Source organism: Sporothrix brasiliensis, assembly GCF_000820605.1.
Source record: "Sporothrix brasiliensis 5110 chromosome Unknown Cont15, whole genome shotgun sequence".
Classification (NCBI taxonomy): domain Eukaryota; kingdom Fungi; phylum Ascomycota; class Sordariomycetes; order Ophiostomatales; family Ophiostomataceae; genus Sporothrix; species Sporothrix brasiliensis.
Window position 1 is genome coordinate 2,963,389 of NW_024467134.1, and position 17,120 is coordinate 2,980,508.

Here is a 17,120-nt window from a genome sequence, read left to right on the forward strand (position 1 = left end):
ATTGCACCTCGCTGGAAAATAGGGCGAGGTTCCCTGCTGCGCTGTTGCTGGCATCGGCCTCATCCAACAGACACAGACGGTCGAGCGGCACATGCACCAGGTAGCAATGACTCGGCACACACGAGATGAGCAGGAATGGACAAGTGCTGGACATTCAGCCTGTTGCTTCCGCTCGCATCCTTCCAGTGAAGGTGGCTCAAGGAACCCGTCCAAATCCGGTTGCGTCGCACTTTACACCGACCCTCTACGACGTAATACTTGGTGGATTCACACACAAACGCACTGCGATGTCTCATCGCACCGGCGGGCCTCCCCCTTGCTGGCCGCCCTTTCTGTTCCTAAGCCCTGCCTCGTCACAGACGACGTTTGCTCTACGTCTACTGCCGGCGCGAAATGACGAAAGGACTGTTCTCTGGCCGATGAGTAGGCCCCAGCCATGCGGTGGTGAAAAGATAAAAGGCACACCGTCTCCTCACTGCCCTTCTCTCTCTTCTCTCGCTCCTATCAAACGATTACGCATGTTCCCTTCTCACTGTCTTCAGTCTACCACCGCTCGTTAACCAGTCATTCGTTCAAACATCCATAACAATACGCTTTGCTCCTACACTTCACGCCTCTACCCATCGTCTTCATTCAAACAGACCGTATACCTCCACACCTATATATTGTAATACCCCCTTCACTGTCACAATGAAGTCCGCTCTTGCCTCCCTCCTCGCCCTGGCTGCCTTCGCCACGGCCACCAAATCTTTGAACTTCCCCGGCGGTGGTGATGGTGAGGATTGCTCAGACGAGCCGTACAGCAGCACGGGCTTCTTCGTGCCCTCCACCACCATCCACGCGCATCCGACGACGACGCCCGTCGGCGAGCTTCTGCCGAGTGTCGAGCTGACCACGAGCACCATCTTCTCGACCACGACCAGCACCATTATCAGCTGCCACCCCACCGTCACGTCGTGCCCGGCCGAGAGCACCGTCCTCACCACCGTCACCGTGGCTGTCAGCACCACCGTGTGTCCCGTCTCGTCCGTCCCCACATCGAGCGCCGTGCCTGCTGTCTCGTCGCCGGCAAACACTTGGGTCGCACCCACCAGCGCCCCGGCCGTCTCCTCCTCCCCGGCCGCCCCGTCTGCCCCGGCCCCCGCTGCCAGCACCCCCGCTGCTGAGGCTTCTTCGGCCCCTGCTGCCTCCGCGCCGCCGTCCAAGGCCTGGAGCTCGGCTGCTCACCCCAGCGGTGCTGCTGCTGGCTCCGGCACCTCGGCCCCCAAGACCCCGACCACATCTGCTCCGCATGTCGTTGTCACGGCCGGCGCTGCTCACAACGGTCTCGGTGCGGCCGGCGCTGTTGCCGCAGCCGTTGCCGTTGCCGCCCTTTTCTAATTAAAATAAGGGGTGAAAGTTTGTGAAAGGGCGCTCCTGTCCAATTTCTATACGACCAAAATAAATCAAAAGTCATCATTGGGAACAGACGCCATATGTTGAGTTGGGTACAGAGGAAAGTGGTTCCGGTTTGAATATGTGTGAGTATTTCTTTGCTCGTTTTTTCCCCTGTAATCAACCATATTTCATCTCCATGTTTGACCATAGGTTTGTTTTTTTATTCTGCTGTATTTATTTTCTTGTCAAAGCAACCTAGAATAGTGCCAATCAATCCAGTGTATGTTTATTTAAGGCCCTTTTTTGAGAGTGATAAATCCCACGAACAAGGTGAGTTCTGCGATGCAAAAACGACAGACACTGATATTCATCACAAAAAGGCACTACCTGGTATTGACAGACCACACTGTAATGAAAGACAATAACGGTGAGATCCAGGAACTTTCGCAAAGCCGGAATGGTTTGTTTCCCTCGCTCTCAACTCTTGTCTCGTTGTCCTTCCTTTAGGCCCGTTTCTACACGTGTGCATAAAATGTTTATATGTCCTTCCCCGTGTCTCTATTTGATTGTTTTTCTCTCCTGCCGTTTTCAATTGTTTCTTTCCCAGGGCGTTGAACCGACCGTGCCATAAAGTGCGGCAGAGATTATTCGTCCCCTTGGCTCATTTTATTATATTGGCCTTGCCTATAATTGCCCATTAACAGCCGGCGCACGAGTCATAGACTACCAGTGGTCAGACACCTGGTAAAAGAAGAAGAAAAGCACCGGTAAAAATAAAGTCGTGGACGTGTATGACAAGATAGAGTGAAAAAAGGATATAGAAAATGATAATAATAGGTGGCTTTTCTCCACCGGAATACGCCCTGTTAGCCTAGCAATGCGTTTTGAGTTGAATTTGCATTTCCGATGAGCAAGCCACGATCCGCGGGACGGCTTCTAAAGCCTACGCTCCGGGTATGTTGATAGCATCAAATGCTCTCGATTCTTCAAGATATAAAGCAGGCGCTCGTATCGCGGGCGGACCTCTATTTTCCCAAAATGAGTCTCATTTCCCCAGGTTTCCTTGTTGCTCGTCGAGTATCGCCGTCAATTTATCCCCACATTTCCCTTTCTCGTTGATGGTACACAGTCGACTGGCACTATGGTCTAGGCCCGGCTATCTCGAATGGCCTGCTTCTCGAAACCTGCGAAGCCTTCGTCTATTGAGCCATAACCCGAAGGGATTAAGATTGAGGCAGTGCAGAAAGCCCGGGAAGTCGATTCTTCGCAACGCGTGACCTTGTCAATAGCTTCGTTGTGCTATGACAGCGGACCATGTACACCGACGGCAGATGCATGGTGGCCTGCCAACTCGCTAGTTCGTGACCTCGTCGGTAGTTGAGCAGAATCGTGGAGAGTCGGGATCATCAGGAATTTTACGCTCCTTTCAGCACCGGTCGCGATCGTTCAGCTAAAAGTAATGCATGAAATGGGTGCTGCAAGTCGCGAGCGGTCCGAATCGCTTGTTAGATGACGTTTGCTTATGTTTGTTGGCCTTTGCTGATGCGAAAGTGACACTTGCTCGTTTCTCATGAGCCACTCATGTGCTGAACAAGGCCCATCGCTGTCTTCTCACCGGCCAGAAGAGCCCGCACAGCAGCCCGGTCGCGCGCACCGGTGGCACCAATGACGACCATCTTTTGGATGTCGCCGTCGTCGTCCAGCACAAGACGGCCTGTGCGCCCGTCGGCCCAGTCGAATCGGATCTGCTTGGCTTCGGCATCGGCACCGCTGACATCGGCAAGTAGGGTACTGGCGTCGATACCAACGCCACTGCTGGCGGCCTCGGCTGCCACCTTCGAGGCCCTTTGCTGTACGCTCTTGCGCAGGTCGCCGATCACGGCCAGGCGGTTATGATAGCGAACGAGGGCCCTGCGCGTGGCACGTGCAAACCCATACAGGTCTGGGGACTTGGGCCCCGAGGGCGCGTACTGGGTGGCGCCGAGATGCCGCGTTGCAAGTCCGCCGAGCGGAACAGAAGGCGGGACAGTATGGCGATGCACGCGAAGAGGTGCTTCTTCATCGGACTGGCCTCGGCTGCGGCCGCTCGGGCGGGCACGGTCGGTGTCACGGTTGAGAAGAACGTAGTACGGACGCAGAAACTGCGCACCCATCATGACGTCGAAGCGAAGGCCGAGCACGCGCCCGCCGTCGACGGCGTTTGGGTCCGGGTCACGAACGCGGAAAGCGGTCACGGAGGCCCCTGCGCGGTAGAGACCCTGTTGCTTGTGGGCATCGTGGGCGTAGCACAGCTTCAACAGCTTCTTTCTTGTGGTAGCATCGCGATGGCTGTCGTCATTGAGAATCTGGCGAGTTCTCGACGCGGAGAGCAGTGTGGAGGTCTGGACTTGGAGCTGCTTTCGCAAGACCACAGCTGGACAACAGTCAGTAAATGTTATATTTTCGCCACCATATCGTAAATCCCCACCCACTTACCCCTCTCGCGGAGCTGCTCAATCTCATCATCGAGTGTCGATGCCATGGTTGGTTGCTGGGGCTGCGCAAGGCTGTGAGAGGCTGTGAGTGAGAGACATCGAGACGCGTCGCGATAAAGGGCTGTTGGGGGGTCAGCCATGTTGCGAAAATGACTAAGCTGAACAGGGTTTAAGTGGCAGTTAGGACCCTCCCCTGTAACGTATAGGGCGCGTTACTCCCTAAAATACTTAACAGCCAATGGCAGCACTTGGCAGGCTCCCTGAACTGTATCAGAATCACGTGCAGTCGCACCTCCCCCACAAATGCCATTGCCCGATTTGGTATTTGGCGTGTTCTTGCCTTGTTGGCACCTTCCTCTAAAGCCAGGTATTTTCTTCGTTCTTGCCTTGCCCCTGTCCTCAGCTTCGACGTCCAACGGCATCGTGACGTGTCAAAAAGGGCTTCAAGCAACGCTCCCGTCGCAGGCTGCAGACAACCCCGTTGCAGCACCCCTCACCCACTCGCTTTTAGCCTTGTTTTTCCCTGCGAGATTTCGTTCGTTGGGCAGGTCTAACTCTCGGCCTGCCGCCTATTTGGCGCCGTTCCGTTTGCCACCGCGTTGACACAGAGGCCACGGTTGCTTTAGCTGCCGATTTCCAATCAAAGAAAAAAAAGGTACTCGGATGCTCCGCCGCCGGACAAAACAGCCCTCCGAGGCTTCCTAGGCACCACATTGTCGTTTCAATTTACCCACTGTCCTTTACGCACCCACTTACACGGCACACAAGCTCTCGCACACCGCAGACAGTCGCCCCTACACTGGTCGTGCATTGGACAGTTTGACGATCGACGCCCCTTGAGGCTGGTTGGCTACCTTCTACCGCCGTGTTCTTTTTATTTCTCGTTCTTCTGTCCCGCCTTCCAGAAGCTTTTGTCCTAACAGGCCAACGAAGCGTCTTGGCCACGTTGCGACCCTCTCAGCCGTGTTCTTTTCTTTCTGCTCGACAGTCTCTCGACATCTTCGATCCTCTCTTTATTCTCTACCAACATACCCGAACCCTACCGTACCCGATCTCTGCCGCTTCACAACTTGACCGCATCTACGATCTGCAGCTTCGCATCGACAACCACACTGGACACTACAACCCATCAGCACTCCCACAACAAGCATCCTTGCTTTTACAAATCTGCACCATCTGCACCTAGCTCTCCACTACCTTCCACGATCACCGGTTACCACTTCCCTTCCAACCACTCGTTTCTCCTTCACCTTGGAAACACTTCCAACACACGATACCTCTTCGCCATCTTCAAGACCATTCCAAACCTTGGAGACCCTTAGCCAATTCGACGACTTCCACATGGGTGCCAGATCTCGACGCTCCAAATCCCGCAACGTAGACGGGCCTCCCATAGATACCTCCGATGACGACAGAACACCTTCTCCCTCCAGAAGACAGAGTAGCTCACGCCAGAGCACAACCGGAAGCAAGACAGCAAACGGAAGCATACGGCGAAAGTCGAGCAAACTACACCTGTCCATTAACGCGGGCGATATAAGCCCCAACGGCAACGGCCACAGCCCAAGTAACGGCAACGGCAAGATGAACGGCGGCGTTGAGTTGCGCCGTAAGGGCGGCAACGTGGAGTCGGATGCCGTGACGTCCAACCTCATGGCCCGCGAGTCGTTTACCCTCGACGACCACGTCCCCACGACTCCCAAGATCAACAACCACGGCTTCTTCGAGCTGCCCAAGGAGGACCAGCGGAATTTCGGCCTACTGGTCCTGCTCTACTTTTTGCAGGGCATCCCGCTCGGCCTCGCCACGGGCTCCGTGCCCTTCATGCTCAAGAAGCACATGTCCTACAGCCAGATCGGCGTGTTCACGCTCGCCTCGTATCCTTACTCGCTGAAGCTGCTCTGGAGTCCCATTGTGGACGCCGTTTGGAGCCCCAAGGTAGGCCGCCGCAAGAGCTGGATCCTGCCGATCCAGATGTTGTCAGGCTTCGGCATGATCTGGCTCGGGTCCGAGGTCGACGGCATGATGGAGACCATGGGCCAACCCGGCGGCTCCACAATCTGGAACTTTACGCGCTGGTGGTTCTTCTTGGTGCTCATGTGCGCCACGCAGGATATTGCCGTCGACGGCTGGGCGCTGACGCTGTTGACCCCTGGCAACATCTCATACGCCTCGACCGCGCAAACGGTCGGCCTGACCGGCGGCCATTTCCTGTCGTACACCGTCTTTTTGGCCTTCAACTCGCCCGACTTCGCCAACCGCTGGTTCCGCTCGGCGCCGCTGGACGTGGGCCTGATGGAGTTGGGCCACTACCTCAGCTTCTGGGGCTGGGCGTTCATCATTGTCACGCTGGGCCTCGCGCTGCTGAAGCGCGAGGAGCGTGCGCAGAACGAGGAGGGCGTCTGGGACGTGTACCGGATCATGTGGGGCGTCCTGAAGCTCAAGAACGTGCAGACCATCATCTTCGTGCACCTGATTGCCAAGATTGGCTTCCAGGCCAACGATGGCGTAACAAACCTCAAGCTGCTCGAAAAGGGCTTTGGCACCGACAACCTGGCGCTCACCGTGCTCATTGACTTTCCTTTCGAGATTGGCCTGGGCTACTATGTCGGCAAGTGGTCGCAAGAGTTCACGCCCATGCGCATCTGGTGCTGGGGCTTCGCGGGCCGCCTGGTGGCGGCCGTCTTTGCCCAGCTCACCGTCATTTTTTTCCCGGTCAATGGCGTGAACCATCTCTACCTGTTCATCGTCATCCTGGAGCACGTCATGTCGACCTTTATGAACACAGTCATGTTCGTCGCCGTGTCCGCGTTCCACGCACGCATCGCCGATCCGGCCATTGGCGGCACCTACATGACGCTGCTGGCGACCGTTAGCAACCTTGGCGGCACGTTCCCGCGCTACTTTGTGCTGCGCTTGGTGGACTACTTTACGAAAGCGACGTGCCACCCGGGGGCGTCTGAGATGGCAGCCAAGCTCAAGGGCCCGCTCGTGACGGAGGCGTTCTCGTGCGCAGTGCAGCTGGAGAAGGAGCGGTGTGTCGACGGCGGCGGCACGTGTGAGCTGGAGCGCGATGGCTACTACATTGTCAACATCTTGTGTGTGCTGGTGGGCACGGTCGCATTCACCATGTTCATCCGGCCGCAGGTGCTGCGTCTACAAGCACTGCCACTTAAAGCATGGCGGCTGTCCGGTGGCAGATAAGACGTGGGCGACAAGAAGACGGCGCCAGAATCACACAGCAGATGACAAGGGCGGGGAAGAAGCATGGCATTCTGTTCCTAAGCATATCATTGATTCACGTTTTCTATTCTATACCTTTGTTTCTGCACTGCATTTGTTAGGTAGTTTCCGGTGGGGCATGATTGGACACACACAACTTTTTGTCTACGTGGGCATTTGCGACTGGCCTCGTTGTGGCCAAGACTGGAATATAGGATAACCTCCCTGTAGAAATATGCCAAGGCAATGGATCAACCGTACCTGTTGTCGTGGGATGTCGAGTCACCTAGTATGAAAAGAGTGGCTGTTAGTGGTGATCGTGATAACATGATCTCGAGCCAGCATCAAAGCAAAATAAGGTAAGGAGTTTGTGTGAAATGCCCTCAGATTAGCTCTCTTGTGGTTCTCATTTGCGGTCTCCAACCAGCCCCGTCCGTATTTAAAGGTCATCCAGCAAGACAGACGAACAGCGTCAATGGCGTCCAGAGCACTTTTGAGAGCTCCGTCCTGACCATCGGTCTGTACGCCCGCCTGTGCTGGATACGTCCTCAAAAGCCCAAACGAGGCCTGTAATGCGGGCGAAGATCCATCAAATTTGGCTTTTGTTGTGTCCATTGGACTTTCACATCATAGGGCTCATGTTTATAGCCGACATAGCAGGCCATGAAGGTAGTGTGTCCCAGGGGTAAGGAAAGGGAACAAGCCAGCAAGGACGAAAAAGAATGGGAGGGGACCGAAGGGTCCACCAACGTCCTTGCCTCTACGGCGCTCTGTTGTCTTCTCCTTTCCTCTGTCCTTCGAGACACCAAACCGCCTCGTTCCAGAACAAGGAGAAGAGCCACGGCTTTGAAACCACGTCTGCGATTCTCCAGGAACTCGGATTGAAAACTATACTTGTTTTTTGGAAGATCATCGCCTGAGACCCAGGCTGCGTTACCAGCAAGGGACCGGAAGGCTCGTTCCACTGTGAAAATTGTCCTCAGTGTTCCGCCCAACAAAGCTGGACCGTCTGGATACGCAGGGGTGTGGCCAAGAGAAGAAGAGAAAAGGAAGAAGGTGTAATACAACAGAGCGGGCGGCGGGAACTCGTCGACTCCTCGCGGTGCCTTTTTCGGCCTTGCCGCATGCCCTGTCCTCCTCGATCAGCGAGATTCCACTGAAACAACGGTCCTTTCTGCTCTGATCTCTGTTCTTTGATGGGAGTTGTCGACGGAGAGGTCTGAAAGCACCTAAAGGGCCAGAAGGAACCCTCCCGCCTCTTTCTGTGCGCCTTCGTCCTCCCTTTCCGCCAATATCCTCCCGCCTCTCACGGCCAAGCTCGACTTCCGGGGGCTCACACCACCCAAATGCCTTGCGAGACGTATCGAGACTAAGAAAAGGGAGTAAGGGGGCCAAAATGGCACCCTTTCCCCTTTTCCCGTTGGTGTGGTTATCTTCACTGCAGAAGCCCCGTATATGGAACGCAATAAGAGACGAAAGGGAAGGAAATGTAAGATGTATCATGGAATGAAGGACAGAATGGCATAGTGCAACAATAGGCGAAGAAACAAGCAGACAGTAGAATCAAATGGATATAAACTTGTCACATAACGTACCTATTTTGTTACATTCCGCCATTTCTCGGAGGACTATTCTGGACGATGCCCCTTCTTTCTCGCTCGGGCTCATGCAGAACCGAAGCCATGTACTCCGGTTGTCGACCTATTTCTGCGTATGTGACCTTCAGTTGAGATTGGCGCGTGGCGTGAAAGTGAAAGCTTGAGTCGCGCTCGGCGAAGATGCTTCAGAACATAGGCCCCACTCTTTTCTGTGATTACCAAATTCTGTACGGAGTGTTTTAGTGGGTCGGTTCGGCAGGCCCAATGGTCACTGCAAGGGGAGGCGAATCCAACAATCGGCCGCCTTTTCAGGCAGGTGCGACTGGCACTCAAACTGGCCCCAAAAATCCCCAAAATTCGTACCACAAATTAGGCAAGTGGAGATCGAAAATAAGAGTCATACTTTGGGAAGTCGCGCGACCAATTCGTCTCCCACCCGAACAATGGCAAGAAAATTCTGCCAACGACCATTGACAGGAATAGGACCCCCGAATTCACCTTTGGGAACCGAGAATGGGCTATATGAATAGACATGAGGTCATTTTTCATTCAAGAGTCAGTCAAAGCACAAAAGCAACTTGGCGCAGCGGAAGCGCGCCGGGCTCATAACCCGGAGGTCCCTTGATCGAAACGAGGAGTTGCTAATAAAGAATGCTTTTTTTTTTGTTTTTGTTTGTTTTTGCTCTTGTATTCTTCTGTTCTTTTAATTTAAGCTCGTGAATTCCATTTTGCTATCTATTTCTCCCTTTACGGTGTCCCTGCTATCGTTCTCAAAGGTTGTTTTCCTTTTAAAAACAAACTTAAATTTTTCGATTTTAATTACCCCAAAAAGACAAAGAAGAAATACAGAACTTGATAAAACAAAAAAATAAAAAATAAAAAAAAGAGAAAGAAAAAACTTACAGGAATATAGCCACTTCTACCCCCACCAGTTACGGCTATGATATTGGCTCCTGGATCACGTCAATTTCCAGTTTCGAAAATGATCTTTAACAACTATGGTTTAAAACTATTGTGAACACGCATATATTAGGATCTGGGCCTTTTCCCTCTTTACACCCACGACAGAAAATATGAAAACAGACTTAAATAAAACACAATTGTACAGATCCGGATATCATACAAAAAATAATAATACACAAACTCAATACCCCAACTCCGCAATCCACATTTCAGGTGATTAGTTCTTCTTGTTCTCCAGGTGCCATTCAAACACCCGGCGGAAAATCGTCTTGGCGTCCTTGGTGATGGTCTCGCCGTGGCAAGGGACAATCGTCTCAAACGGCCACGAATCCATCACCCGGATGCCCTCGTTGAAGCGCACGCGATCGCTGCTACTGGCAAAGTACCACAAAAAGCGCCGCGTCCATTTGACATCGCCTTGGGTCCGCAGTAGAGCCTGGAAGAAGCGGTTAAGGAAGTTGGTGTTGCGCCGCGTGGCCGGATCAACGCGCTGGTACTGCTCGTTGGCGGGCAGGTTGAACATGAGGTCGGCCTGGATCAAGACGTTCTCGGGCCGGTAAAACAGCACAACCTCCTTGTTGGGGTGCATGTCCAAGTACACGAGGCCGAAGTCGGCGTCAAAGTCGGGGGCGACAGACTGCGCCTCGCTCATGGGCTGCTTGCGCTTGTCCTGCAGGACAGCAAAGAAGGCGTCGTCGACGTTGACGCGCGGGTCTTTGCCCTTCGTGGCAGCGCGCTTCTCTGCGAGGCCCTGGGGCGCCACAATGCGCGCATTCGGGTAGGCTTTGAGCCACTCCGACAGAAAGATGTGGTGCTCCATGTCGGGCGCGACAATGTACCGGACACCCTCCTTGCCGCCGAGCCGGGTGACGACGGCGGCCGCATCGGCCGTGAGGGCGACGGGTGAGAAAACGAGTACACCGCCACCAGTCAAGCGCACAATGGTGCAGCGCCCACCAATCTCAAAGAGACCGGCACGCAGGAACGGCAGCGACAGTGTCGTGATGTTGGGCGTGAGGTCACGGATGACCATGACGTCAGCCGGGTTGGCTGGGACGAGCTTGTCCGACATGTCGCGGAATGTGTCTTTCGACGACGATTTGGGGTTGTATGAGAGATGTGATGCCTCTGGCCTGGAAGATGGCTGGTTTGAATATGTACGGCGAGCTGCTGGAATGTTATAGGAGAACGTAGAATGGAAGCTCGTGATAGATGGTCGACTAACTGTCCAAGGTAAGCTGTGGAAGCTGTAGAAGCTCTGTACCTTTTTGATGTTCTGGAGGTTCTGGATGTTCTCGATGTTCTGAATACTTCGAATGCTGGAAAAGCTCGCGACATGAGTTTTTATATGTCGTTGGACGTCAAGGCGATGCAGAGACATGGAGCATGGTCGTCCCGTTGGCCGATTCGGTGTAATGTTGCGACTCGGACGAGCCGGAGAGGCTCGAACAAAGGCCGTGACAAAACAACGTGGCAGCGAGTCCTGCAGGCCTCGGCACGCCCTGTTCGGAACACTCTGAAAAGGGAAGGGGCTGACTAATTTCTCGGCAACGCCACACGAAAGCATTAGGTGTGGTTGCATACAATGCAGAAAACACAAATAAATAATTTGAAATCGTGCCCTTTCAGCCTCGCGATGCCCGAAGGTTTGAAAACCTAATACATCGCTCGAAAATACCAACCGTATGTCGTGCTGCTGCGCCCCGCACGTCTTCCAAATACTGCCACTGAAGAGTGGAATTGGAATCGCAAATAATGGATCCACTCCTAATTTGCACAATGACGTCAGTCACGTGAATACTGAGCGAGGCCCATTATATTAGTCATCTCAGATCTCCACCTGAGCGTAACGCGTCTAGGTCTCCAGATTGCCAGCCCTAAATAGTATCTTGACATGCAGAGGCATCTGACATCTGAAGCCACGACTGGCAGCAGACGATGGGCTTTTCAAGCGAAATACCTTCACGACAGTCGGATGCGCCATTGGTTTCCTCGTTACTGGTACTTCGCTACGGTACTGCTGCGCCACTAGACAGGATTCAAGACGCGCGGAAGCTGGCTAGACAAGCATGAACAGAAGTCGCTTGTTGCCAGGTTCAAGCTTCGTGGGTCGTCCGTGCTTGTTACGGTATGCTGCTGAGTAGCAAGCGACCATCTCTTCTGACTTATTTCGCATTCTAATAATGTGTCACGGTCCCAGAGCCACGGAGCCACGTCTGGTCGAGCTTGTTCAGGACCTTCGTTTGCCTGAATAGGCCAAACTAGGTTGGTCACGTTCAAACATGAGCCTCCCAGTCGAGAAAAGCTTGGGAGTAGCCGAGCACTCTATCATCTGACGAATGTTAAGTTCCCTCGTGCATTTTATAAATGAAACTGATAGTCTTGGCCTACCTTCCCTCGTCGCACGTATGCCCTTTCCTCTTTCGAGACAAACAATGTCGAAAGTGGTTGCTGCATCTGGCTCCTTCCTCTCAAGCCGAGATGGTCCCATCCTTCTTGGGACATCATGTGTTCCTTCCCCCTCTGGGCGGGACGCATGGATGCTTTCCTTTTGCCTCTGTGTTGGCAAGTGCGAACGAATTGGGTTCCCCTATCCAATGCCCATTCTGCAAAACAAGACACTGCTGTTTGCGTTAGAGAGTTCGCGCTGGCACTCTCTCCATCTTCTATTTGTTGTTCTTGATATGCAGCATCCATGGTACCAGCAAAATGCCAACGCCGCGTTACTGCCCAAGCATGGCCTTGCAAACATGACCATGAAGTCAGCGGAATGGTGCAGAATTGCCCGGCACTCGCCAGATTGCGGCAGAGATATAGAGACCATGATACGGGGTTCACAGCGACCGGAGATCAATTGCTCGGGAGCGAGAGCATTGTCGCGGCCGACCATCCCCGTGCTGGACTTCAGTCTCTTCATCGACTTTGCTTTGACTCTGCCGGAGTGGAGATGCTGTATTCGACACTATGCACGGCCAGCATCAATATACGTCCCTTGCACTCACTCCTTCGTCGCGGACATTCTCTCATCGCTCGCTTCCTTGTCAAAACCAGTCTTCTTAACCTCACCATTGCGTGGAGTGAGAGATTGATCCCGGCCAAAGAAAGCGAAAGTTGATTTGTTTCCCCGAATCCCGGGAAGCAAGTACATGTTCCCGCGAATATCGAACCTCGGGAATGTAACAAAGAAGACGCCACAAGGCCTATAAGAGAAACGGACTCCCTTCTCTACAGACACGGGAACGACGAGAAATTAGCAAAGAAGAGATATAGATACGTCCCCGCGTTCTGTTCAAGACAGACACACTCTGGTGGAATTTGGAGAGGCAGACAACTTGCTTCATGAAGTCCACTGTCCCATATGAAGGTTTGAGTCCGGATGGCCTCGGCGAGATACATATCTCTTATATCGATTTTCGCCGCCATCACAGCTTACCTTCTCTCGTCTTCTCTTATTCTCTCCTATATTCCTTCTCACGACACGTCTGCTAGTAAAATTTGCATATTACTCGACGAAGGGCAATATCAATGGACCAGCTCTTTCGGAAATGTTTTTCGCATTGGTACGGAAGAAAACTTCTCAACCACAAATGGGGGTCTATCCTTCCCACCGGCGAGAAAGATAAAACCGCATCTCGGCATGTTCGACAAAGGGCCTTCGTTCTCCATTGTGCCGAGACAGACGGACAGAAAGTATGACGGATAATACGCAAGGCCATTCATGAGGAGCATGGTGGAAATCGCGAAAGAAACCTACGAAGTCTGACAAGACCAGCTACCAACACATGTCAACCAGTATGAGGTACTCAAATTGGGGACCGACCTGAGAGAGGACAATGGTCTCTCTCCACTGCCTCCTTTTCTCGGCACTGTTTGTGTTGTAGCTCTTGAATCGATGCGCCTCGTTTCTTTTCTTGATCCTCTAAACGGCCAGAGCTCGAACACGCACAAGAGTCATTCATTCGGAGGTGGGCCCAACACCGATACGCTCAACAATACTTCTCGCCATCCAGAGTGCTCTTGTCTTTCTGGATTCCCCAAATTCCACTTCGTTGGTCGTCCTTCTTTCCTTCCTTAGACTTTCTCACGCACATGGCATTGTCCTCTCTTGTCTCGCGTCGTATACCAAAACCTCTCCGGGTGTCTATCTCAATTGCGTCCTTCATGAGCCTCACCATTTTCATTTAGTGGCTGATCAGGAGCCAAATGCATGTGGGGAAGCATTGCCAATTGCGCTAGAGAGTTGTTCGGTGCTTTGGATGTGCTTGGCGAGCAACGGGACACTAACACACGAGCCGGCAGACTGTCGATCAAATCGTCCACTTTGCACGCCTCCTCAAAAAGAGAGAACTGTCTGAATATGGGGCGTTTCTGTCCCACTGAGAACGCTATTGAGAATTGCATTCGACTCGCAGAGAGCAACATCTTGTACAAGGCTTGCCAAGGGCACAAGTCTGGTGTATTTTACGAGTGCGACAACAAGGGGAAGTAGGAGACGACGAATGCCATCATTCTACAATATCATCTTCCCTGGTACGACGCCAGTGGCCAAACTACCTAACGATCAAACGACCCAACGACCAACTCCGGTGTACATCATCTTACGCTCAACATCCGCCATCTCTGTGTGAATATCTCCCCTAGTTTTCGAGTCCCAGAACCTCGTACTGACTCCAAGAACTCGTTGTGGTCTTCTGAACTCTCCTCATCCACGAGTCAATTCAAAGATAAACCTGTCCCACACTGCCCTAGTCTATAAGCTGCAAGGTACTTATGGAACCTAGTTTGGAACTATTTTGCAGGAAGTACCATTACACAACACCCTGACAGCACTGAGTTCAAACCCCTTCATTTCTCTATTTCATCCCTGAATCAATTCCTGCAGCGTTGCTATCCTCTAAATTAGCGTTCGGAGTGGATGCCTGAGCAGGAGAACTTTGACATCTGCCATCCAGACGCCGAAACCCCCGATGTCCTCTTTCTCCTTCTAGGAGATTCTTTTCTTTTTTTCATTCTTGCCAATATGCAGCCGGCCCAAAGCGGAGAAGGCATTGCCAGTCGCATGCAGAAAGTTGCTAGCACATCTCAAGGTGATAGAAATATTGGAGCGGTCGGGGATCTAAACTGCAAACTGAAAGTCTCAGCAGTTCTGTGGCTCTGGAGACCAGCCCGATTAAATGCGGCTCTTTTCTGTATGGCATGCACCCCCTCTTTGCAATAACCCCTAGCAGGCCCTCCCAGCAGTCGATCGCAGGAGACGATTCAAAGACGCAAAGAGGCATATCGATCCCCTTTGAGAAAATTACACTTTTTCAACATTAGGAAGAGGTAAGAACGCACTCGTGCAGCAATTGCAGGACTGTATGGGCTTGGGAGCCAGAATGGAGATCATACGCTGCCAGCTAGAGTAGGGTACCCCACAATAGTGGACTGACTTTCATGTGCGCAGTTTAGCTTCTGACTTCTGGAAAAGTAGAAGAGACTGCCTGACTGCCCAAAATAGTCAAGGTGCATAATCAGGTCCAACTTGGAGGACTGTTGGACCTCAAAATGTGCCAGAATGGGGGTTAGAGCCAACAGGCACAGCTTCGTTTGGCAGCCAACGAACAACGCTTCAGCCCGTTCTGACTTACAGGTCTGTTGGCTTTAAAAATGATTGAATTTCGGTGGATTTGACGGTGCCCAAGTGTCAGCAAGCTGCTGCCAACAAAGCCGAAGCAGAACCCCGGCAGCCCGGCGTGTGGACAGGGCAACATCATGAGCGATTGCGGCGGGCCGAGGGCGGGCCAGTCCAGGGCAGCATTGGCATCCTGGCGTTCTCCATAAGTACTGTGCGTATCCTTTTACATACAGAACAGGGACCCCTGCCCTAGTACCTTGGCTCCTTGGGAGATAATCGATATCATGTACGAGCATCTTCCAACTTAATATCCCGTTTCAGTATGTCGTATACGGCAAGTCATGCGAATCTGGTTAGTTTTGCGCGGGACTCGACTAAATTGTGGATTCCAACGGCCGGACCAAGCTTCAAGGCTGGCGGAAGCACGTCGTCGAAATAATTTGTACCTTGCACCAGCTAGGCGACACGCAGCCCGTTTGGAGGAGCTCCTCCACTTGGAAGCCCCAAAAGCAGAAGAGTGGGATGCGATGGAGCATTACGTGACGACAGCAAAGCGGCGAGCCCACTTTGTGATTCAGTCCCGAGCCATTCCTGATGATCCGTTTATAGTTTCAATTTTCGAGGTTTCAATTTTCGAGCAGAATTATTCCTAGAAACTAAGACGGTCTAGACAAGAAACTACGGATTTCAGAGGTGAACGTACCCAGCAACTATACTTTTTACGGAGTAATACTCGGCAGACACGCACACATATACAAACCAGAAACGGAATACGTTTGCACACAACAACAAACAAGGCTGTACCAACAAACCATATGCGACGATGGACGACGGGTGGGGGTGTGATCGACAGCCAATCTGCCCTTTCGTGTTTCTTTATCCTCATCCAAGATCGAAATACAGATATACGACGCAATACGACCAAGGTAAACAAGGGCTGGGGTGCGTCGACGAAAGGAGTCAAATGTCCGTGTACAGCAAAGAAGGAAAGGAATCCGTGACAACGTCTCCAGACTTTCACGTGGGACTAGGATATAGGCTTGGTGTGCAATTTCTGCTTCCAGTGTATGCATATGTATGTGAGACGGCCAGCCTGGCCAAGAGGTCATTCCCGGATGATACCATGCAGTTGCAGAGTTGACAGGTTAAGGACACCTGCGGCTGAATACAGTATGTGCATCGTGCAGACACCCGGGAAGCAAAATATGGGTGTTCTGACCTCCAAGTGATGATGGTATTGTCATACGATTATGCATGATTGTCATACGATTATGGATGAGTTGACGATGAAAAACAAGGAAGAGGCAAAAGTTTACCGTCCGAGGAAGAAGAATCGTAGACCGTGAGCTCGTGCAAAGAGGATGTGAGGCGCGGCTGAGAAAATGCGAGTGACCCGATAGGTTTTTCAAACTATGCGACGTTGGGCAGAAAACTGTCTCACTGTGACAAAAAACAAGAAAAAGAAAAGAAAAAGGAACTAAAGAAGCACGATCTAGGCATGTGGCGTCTTGGTTGGAACACGTGCTCACCGTTTTTGCATGTACTTGAGAAAGATTAGCCATGCAATGTACATGTACGATGAACTACGGAGAACAGTGCTGCTTTGTAGTCTGTAGATTGCGATGACCTGAAGAGTGGTGCCAAGCGAGACAACACTAAAAGCCTGTAATTACCATACGCGATGGATGGTGGGGGAAGCAAGGGGAACCGGTAGCTGAAGAATCCTTGGTGGTACTGCCATGCAGGTGTTTTGAAGATGAAGGAGACACGAGTGTGGGCTCAAACTATTGATACTTGTTTATACATTTTCCAGAGAGACTAATCTTTTTATTTTTATTTTTATTTATTTTTATTTATTTTCATTTTTAT

The 17,120-nt window shown here is 52.2% G+C and overlaps 4 protein-coding genes and 1 non-coding gene across 5 annotated transcripts; 3 read left to right on the plus strand and 2 right to left on the minus strand.

The window, feature by feature from the left end:
• Nucleotides 1–690: 690 nt before the first annotated feature.
• On the plus strand, nt 691–1,380 carry SPBR_06186 (uncharacterized protein; the record flags this gene model as incomplete). The annotated part of the gene is made up of 1 exon (XM_040764448.1): nt 691–1,380. One exon carries the CDS (start codon nt 691–693, stop codon nt 1,378–1,380), a length of 690 nt encoding a protein of 229 aa, XP_040622577.1.
• Nucleotides 1,381–2,945: 1,565 nt separating this feature from the next.
• On the minus strand, nt 2,946–3,898 carry SPBR_06101 (uncharacterized protein; the record flags this gene model as incomplete). The annotated part of the gene is made up of 2 exons (XM_040764363.1): nt 2,946–3,790; nt 3,853–3,898. The coding sequence occupies 2 exons, from the start codon at nt 3,896–3,898 to the stop codon at nt 2,946–2,948; spliced, it is 891 nt and encodes a 296-aa protein (XP_040622578.1).
• A 1,537-nt stretch (nt 3,899–5,435) lies between these two features.
• Nucleotides 5,436–7,055, plus strand: SPBR_05844 (uncharacterized protein; the record flags this gene model as incomplete). The annotated part of the gene is made up of 1 exon (XM_040764107.1): nt 5,436–7,055. One exon carries the CDS (start codon nt 5,436–5,438, stop codon nt 7,053–7,055), a length of 1,620 nt encoding a protein of 539 aa, XP_040622579.1.
• A 2,188-nt stretch (nt 7,056–9,243) lies between these two features.
• On the plus strand, nt 9,244–9,315 carry SPBR_09477. Its single transcript has one exon. It is a non-coding gene; the product is annotated as a tRNA-Met (tRNA).
• Nucleotides 9,316–9,851: 536 nt separating this feature from the next.
• SPBR_06135 (uncharacterized protein) lies at nt 9,852–10,706 on the minus strand (the record flags this gene model as incomplete). Its single annotated transcript, XM_040764397.1, has 1 exon — nt 9,852–10,706. One exon carries the CDS (start codon nt 10,704–10,706, stop codon nt 9,852–9,854), a length of 855 nt encoding a protein of 284 aa, XP_040622580.1.
• Between the last annotated feature and the right edge of the window lie 6,414 nt (nt 10,707–17,120).